Below are 8368 nucleotides of genomic sequence, written 5' to 3'. Positions count from 1 at the left end.
AAATATTACCCGAGTGCATCCGGATGTATTGTTTCCTTATTTAACATTCGGTGAATAACAAGGATAAAATGACAAAATGACACGCGGGGGCATTCGAGTGATATTTCCGAACGCAGCCTTATTGTGACTGGCGTACATACATTATACATACACCAGTGCGTCTGATTGAATTCGCTATTAGTTGTTTATGATTGAAAATATAAAATTTTCATAATTATTTTTTGTATAACTAAAAAGTTAAATATGAATCTAACAAAGATTTTTAGTTGTTTGAGAGGCGCAAAATGTGCTCTCACTAGACGAGTGCACGTGTCATTATTCGGTAATGTAAATACACAAGTAAGATGTAAGAATAGTGAAGTTAAACTGGGGAGGCCTATGGCTATTGAGACAAATAGATATCGAAAATTGGAGGAAAAAATTGGTCTATATGGATATTCCTTACTGGCAAGTAATGTTACCATCTGCTATTCTAAAATTCTATTTATATTATAATAAAATATTTGTTTGAAGTCTCTCATCTCAAATCTTAATAAAATAATGTACTAACTTCGACGTGTTTCAACTTAAAACGAAAGAATCCGACAAAAAACGCGGTGATTTGCCTCGTAAAAACGAGTTATTAAGTATTAAAGTTCGAGATTTTAGAGGTTAAGATATCTGTCATATTCTGACTTTAGAGGTTAAGATATCTGTCATATTCTGACTCGATAGAGCGCTACGGCCTAGCTAGTTTAAATCGTGCATTTAAGGCTCGATGGATTGGACCAATTATTTTGACTTTATGCGAAGCTTAAAAATCTTTTTTTTTAATTTGATTTGACTTTTTTAAAATTAATTTTTTTTTTTAAATTGATAGAAAGGGAGAGAATTTTAAGCTTTGCTTAAAATTAATGTTGGTGCAATTAGTTTTTAATTCGAGTACTAAACGGTAATTTTCTATAGAACTATCTTAATTTCAGTGACACGTGTAAACATATACATAATTTGTATTTAATTAATCATTTTAATGCATTTTTAATTAATCATTTAATGCATTATTGTATCAACTTAGTACAATATTCTTTAAATATAATGCTAAAAATTTAGATAATTTAATGGAAAGTTGCTAGTTAATATGCATATCAAGTGCTCGATATAAACAGTATAAATTGTGGTTGTGTTCGAAAATTTATTGATCATGTTTACACCAAACTCTTAATACATGTACTAATCAATAACTTTCTATTAAATCTTAATTTCGGAAGTACCTATAAACATACATAATATGACTATTTAATTAATCATTTATGGATGCATATTATATCAGTTTAGTACAGCTTCTTTAAATATATTGCTGAAATTAATTTAATAGAAAGTTATTTGTTAGTATGCATATCAAGTGCTCTGTGTAAAGTAGAACATTGTCAGTATTGAAAATCTATAGTTTATGTTATATACACTATAGCTTTTCAATACATGCAAATTTTGAAACACAGCCTGTAAAAAGAAATCTAGGATAATATTCAGTTAAATTTTATATTTAAGATCATTTTAAATACATTCTTAAGATATCAGGAACTAATCAGAGAACCGTATTAATATCTTAAGACAATACTTAAGCCAATCTAAATAAGAACAGACTATAAATACTATCTTTTGACTGGTATTCATAGTTCTTATATTCAAGACCATCTTAAGTTCAATCTTGAGATTGAAGAGAATGTTTTTAAGTTGTTGATAAGTTCTCTGAATCAGATGAGACTCAATGCTTGATATATTAATAGCTTAAAAACGTTTCGATGATCATTGTACCAGAGGAAGTGTCAATAACGTTACATCACTACACTTAGCTGACTATGTAATTCCAATTCATTAATATTTCGATTTACGTGAGAGCATTGCTAAGAATCAGAATTGGATCGACACATTTGTGTAATTATTTTAAATAAATCAAATTTCACACTGATATCTTGGCTCTAATGGGCATTATTTTATTATATTGAAATGAATTAAAGATTAATATTCTCGACTTTTTTTTTGTAATTTAAAAAATCTGTATTGTTGACATCAATCAAGTTTGATCGTCAGTCTAATATTTCCTTAAGCCCATATCAGACATATCACATTGAATCTTATTGTGATTGGTCTATTATTGGTCAGCAGTCAGAGTTGGCAGTCGGGTCGACTTACAGAGTCGGTAGTTTGATACAAGCTTTAAGGGGAGATTCTAGGTATTCATAGTTAGTTCTTATATTCAGTCTTAAGATGTCACAAATCAATCAAAGAGCTGCATTAGCATCTTAATACGTTACTTAAAGCCTTCCTGACTACTTAGCCAAAACCGCTGCGTTGGTGACACCGAATTAGATGGTGGCAAAATCGATAGTCACATATTTAAGTACGAACCTAAATCCGGGTACTCGCTTTGCCGAGAATGAACGAGACAGCGAACTCCTTCTTAGACTAGCTTGTTTCAAGCGACCAAAAATGCTTTCTCGGCAATCTTGGTTTGATGGTCCTAGGCATCAATAAGGAGGGTATTCTAAATAACATAAGTTTTTAATAAAATAAAATAATAGTATACCTCTCCCATTAATCCAGAATAAATCATAAAAATAGCATATCTCGAGAGCTTTTCAAAACACTATAATAAAATATTTTTTCTTCTAAAATACTTTTTGAGTTATACGGCTTGAAAATTATAATACCGCCGACATTAGCATTACGCAAAGTGTTTGACCGATGGCTAAACCTCTTGAATATTCAGGATCATGTCCTAGATAACATTTGTTTGTAAGATCAAGGTCATTAGAAATTGTTTTTTTTATTTTCATTTTTGCACTGAATATTTATTTTTATGTAAAAATGAAAATAAAAGAAACAATTCAATGACCTTGATCTTAATGAATGTTATGTAGGACATGATCTTGAATAACATTTAAGAAGTTATTCATTTCAATCAGGCATCATATTAGAGATGTTAATGAAAAACTATAAATAAATTTACTGCGAAAAATATTACCGAAGCTTCGATAATCTAAAGGCTTAGGGCACTCGTATTGTATGAAATACAATAGATCCGATTCCCGACTGCCGATATAAATCTGACGCTCAACTTTATCAAAAATAAAAATTAATATCGTAGCGCATTTGTATTTCGTTTGTATCTGTTTGTACCGATCATTATTTCGTTTGTGTCTCAAACAGTTAAACAAAAAGTGAAAAATAAAAAATGGCCAACGCGCAACTTAAGAATTTTTTAATTTCATTTATAATAATAAATAACAATAAGATTAAGGCTAATGAGAATCAGCGCGGAAATAGATACGCATAAGTATTAATTCATAAAAAATAATTCAAAATAATAAATTATGTGCAGCTTTATTATGACATCTTTGACAGCTTTATTACGACCTATTTGAACCTCTTTTATTTTCATTTGTACTTTAAAGGGCTCGGAGATACAGCTACAGAAAAGTGAAAAATAAAAAATGGCCAGCGCGCAACTTTAAGATTTTTAAATTTAAATAAAAAAGATACAAACGGATACAAACGATTCCTCTTTCGAATACCATTGGTCTCATTTCGATGTCTTTTAAAATAGCTAATTTCCCAATGTGGCAATTGCACAAAAATTAAAAAGCGTTGTATCTCCGAATCCTTTAAGATACAAACGAAAAGAAAAAAGGTATAAACGGATACAAATGATTCTCTTTGGAATGTCATAAAATTTTTTATTTTTCACTTTTTGTTTAATTGTTTGAGGTACAAACAAAGTAATGATTGGTATAAACAGGTACAAATGAAATACAAATTTTTATATTATATTAATTTTTACGTTATATTAATTTTTACTTTTGATAAAAGTTGAGCGCCAGGTTCACATCGGTCTCCCGGCCGAAATAATATGTTTCGTAATAAATTTATTTATAGTTTTTCAGCATATTAACATCTTTCTAATATGATGCCTGATTAAACAAATTATTAAAAATTGTTTGTCAATTTAATTTAATTCGGAATATTATTACAGTAGTTTAATTGTCGGACTTATATTTATAAGTACGGAAAATAATTCGACGCGCAGTTCAAATTACTACAAATATATGGATGTACATATATAGTATAGGAGAGAGTAGGGTAAATCGGATCTATTTGTAGTTTTTGCTCTCTATAAGGCGTAAATAAGGTCCGATTGCAAAATCGAAGATGCCGTTGGAAAGATCATTTTCCCTTTATTTTTTTCTTGAGACCATGTTGACGTATCTCTCACTTATGTTGAACTATAATGTTCAGGAAAATGTAAAAATGCTTTTTCTAGTTCGATTTGGAACTATTGGTTCCAAATCGGACTATTCTCTGGCCCAAATCAAACTCCTATTTTTATGAACTTTTAGATAGAATTTTAAAATATTTTAATGCATCTTTGTTAGTAAAATCAATTGAGTAAAAACGAGCAATTTAATAATCGAAGATAAAGATTGTATTCAGAAAACAAAATGATAGTTTATATTTTTTAATAAAATAAAATTAAAATCAATAAAACTCAATTAATCTCTGAATCTAATGATTCATGACGTTTTACTGATTTAATTCCTTGGACTAATACTACAACCAAGCCTATACCTACTGTATTGTAAATCGATTTGAACACCTAAAAAGAGATTCGATTTGGACACGGGTCCTTTCGAATTTTGGAACAAATTTTACAATAAATTACAAAAGTGATCACAAAACTCTTGATATTTTTTTAATTCTATACTCTTTAATTATCTTAAATCAATTATATCTTTTAAATTTTTAACACCTTTTAAATAATGATTTATAAGAATTTTCTTTTTTAACAAATTTTCACATTAAACAAATTTTCACATAATGGCAGAAAATATTATTTGCGTCTATTCTATGAATGTTATAATAAACTGCTATCAAGCTATTGTCACATAAGGATTTTACATTACAAATAGCACACAAATCTGCTTAATTGTATTCATTTAAATTAAAAAGGTTCTATTTGGAAGACGATCCAATTCAGGCCACTCTCCCCTATATATAATTTACAATAAATTATTTAAAGCATTAAAGATCCAGCTTCGATTGTTATAGGCTTTAATATTCTTACTTGTGTATTCACATTACGGTCTTAATAAATCATTAATTATTTTTTTATAGCTGCAAAGGCGCGTACAGAATCGGATTTGCAAATTAATTCTTGAAAATTTTTTAATAATAAAATTATATCTTAATTGCACTATAGTACACATCGAATGAAGTATCAGAATAAATTTTTATTTTGCCTTTTTTCCAACAAAATTGTTTTTGTAGGAGTCTTCAGGAGCCTTTTCTGATTAAACAACAACAACAAAACAAAAAAAACAAATATCGTATAAACGCAATTACGCGTTAAAACGCACAAATATCGTATAAACGCAATTACGCATTAAAACGCAATTCAGCATTAAAAGTTCCAGCATTTTAGCCGTAATTTCAGCATTAAAAAATTCATTTTCAATTAGAGGTGTCCATAGTTTCTCCTGTTGACTCTTAAGGGAAAACTGGAGTGGTTGTCGGGACTTTGTAGATTGATATAAATCTCCGAATTTATTAAACGGAATCAAAAATTCTCTTACAGAATTAAAATAGACGCAAAATTTAATAGTACTGCAATGGACTTTATAATAAAATCGAAAAAAGTTAAAAACTTACATTTTTTTCAACTCGTACAGCTGTTAATAGATGTTTTCTTAATATAAAAGTTTCATAACTCGTGAACAAAACGACAGTTCAACACCCAGCGCTTTACAAATAATATTGAGTTAATGTTATTTTAAATTAAGATTAAAATCTTAAAAAGAAAGATTTATATCGACACAAATGACGTGTAAGGCTGAGCGAAGACTTAGATGATAAAAAAAATAATTGTGTCTAGCAATAGGTCGATTTTGCAAGAGATGGTTGAAATCATAGAACTTATAATGAAACCGGAATAACCTATTCAAGCAATGAGTGAAAGGTGTGAGCAACATCTGAGAGACAGAAGATGTATTCTGTATATATTTTTATCTTATTCAATAATTTTTCTTCTTTCTACGCATGTGCCAAAAGAGGATAGAAGAGGATAGAAAAATATTTACGTCCTACAGATGTTGCTCACAACTCGACATTTATATTCCCCTTCCATCACTATAAGTTCTATGATTGCAATATATTCGATAAGACTAGATGTACATTTGAATGAGACAAAACGATAATATAAGAAATGAAACGATAATATATGAATTAAAAATGTCACTATTATCAATTTTTCTTATTTGAAATTAAAAAAATTTTTATTGTTGACTTCGATCAAGTTCGGTCGTTATTCCAACATTCCTTTAAGAAAATCTTAAAACCATCTGTATTACTAATTAAATCATATAATTTTTGTATAACAAATACTTTTTTCTCCTTCGCGGATTCGAAAATCCTTTTCCAAGATTAAAATATACATATTAATACGTATTTGTGAAGTGTTTATGCTCAGAACGACCAAAAATTTCCGAAATTGATATATTTTTTATCATTTCTTAGTGTAATATGTGTCAAGTCGTGACAACATTTGCTTGATATGAAAATTTTGCAATCTGTATTTACGAAATAATAATTCACACATAGTTTGCACGAACAAATAACGTCGACTTTTTAAAATTAGACTTATGCCCATTTTTACGTAGATTAATTTTAGTCTCAGTTCAATTTACTCTTTGTCTTTTTTTAATCTTTTTTTAATCTTAGAAGAGACGGGGCATTAGACATTTCATCACGATGAATTTGTTACGCAAATTGACACGAATGTGCGACTGCGTGTATCATAAGTGAAATATTGGTGTGGTAGTATATAAAAACATGTCAATGCGCGGCGCGGGATCCCCTTTAGGATTCCCTTAAAACGAAACTCGAACTCCGACGATGCGCTGGAAAAACAGCCACCAGAGGTCGCTGTTTGTCCAGCGCATCGACATGTTTTTACACACTACTGATAGAGCTTGTACTATTAGAGAGAGAATGGCCTATCCAAACAATGAGTGGAACAAGACTGAGAGATAGATGTATATTTCTGTCCTGCTTAATAACTTTTCTTCTTTCTACATTACATGTACCAAAAGAGGATAGAAGAGAACAGAAATACATCTTCTGTCTCAATCTTGCTTGACATCCGTATCCCCTCCAATAGTATAAGCTCTATGATACTACAACATCAATATCTCACGCAACCTACAATACACGCACGTTCGTGTCAATTTTCATATAACAAATTTGTTGCGATAAAGCGTCTAAGTTTAATTCTAAGAACTTGACCTTATTTGTTACAAGCTACGTGTTTGTGGATTACTATTTTATAAATACAGGTTACAAAATTTTCGTATCGAGCAAATGTTGACTTGACAGCTTGAGACGCCAAATTACATTAAAAAATGATAAAAAATATACCAATTTCAAAATTTTTGGTCGTTCTCAGTATAAATTCCATCTCACAAACACGTATTAATACGTATATTTTAATTCTAGAAAAAGATTTTTGAAACTGTGAAAGAGAAAAAAAGTATTTGTTATACAAAAATTATATAATTTAGTCGGTAATACAGGTGAAGATCGTATTCATAGTCGATTCTTATTTCAAACCATCTTAAACCTCCTGAATAGTCGCGATGGCCATGTTGGAATTGTGACATCAGAAGCGAGAAATGACACGTTAATTTATGTTGTATGCCATTTTTAAATAAAGATAATTTGGACGAAACGAAATGGCGAGATCGCTTTAAAACACCTGTAAAAATCGATAAAAACTGTCCTTTCCTCCCTTGACAGTTAATAAATGGTCATAAAAGGCACCGATGTGAATCTGGCGCTCAACTTCATCAAAAATAAAAATTAATACTGCAGGCCGTTTGTACTTCGTTTGTACTTGTTTGTACCAATCATTATTTCGTTTGTACCTCAAACATTTAAACAAAAAGTGAAAAATAAAAAATGGCCAGCGCGCAACTTTAAAATTTTTTAATTTCATTTATATCATTCGAAAGATAATCGTTTGTACCCGTTTTTACCTCTCTTATTTTCGTTTGTATCTCAAAGGGTTCGGAGATACAGCGATTTCAAAATTTCATAAATGCGTCAAGAGGGTAAGTCGATCATTTTTAAAGATATCGAAATGGGACCAACGGCATTCGAAAAAGAATCGTTTATACCTTTGAGGTACAAACGGGTACAAACGATTCTCTTTCGAATGCCGATGGTCCCATTTTGATATCTTTAAAATTCGCTAAATTTGCTATGTAGGGGTTGCGCAAAAACTGAAACGCGCTGTATCTCCGAACCCTTTGAGGTACAAAACGAAAATAAGAGAGGT

The 8368-nt window shown here is 30.0% G+C and overlaps 1 protein-coding gene across 1 annotated transcript in view; it reads left to right on the top strand.

Annotated features, from left to right (window-relative positions):
• Positions 1–243: 243 nt before the first annotated feature.
• LOC105620453 (surfeit locus protein 1) overlaps positions 244–8368 on the top strand; it is a 51426-nt gene continuing 43301 nt past the window's right edge. The window contains exon 1 of the mRNA XM_012201942.1: positions 244–447. Within this exon, the coding sequence (XP_012057332.1) occupies positions 244–447 (204 nt within the window). The remainder of the gene's footprint in view (positions 448–8368) is intronic.

The sequence above is a fragment of the Atta cephalotes genome (assembly GCF_000143395.1).
Source record: "Atta cephalotes unplaced genomic scaffold scaffold00026, whole genome shotgun sequence".
NCBI lineage: Eukaryota > Metazoa > Arthropoda > Insecta > Hymenoptera > Formicidae > Atta > Atta cephalotes.
This window is presented reverse-complemented; position numbering and strand designations above follow the sequence as displayed.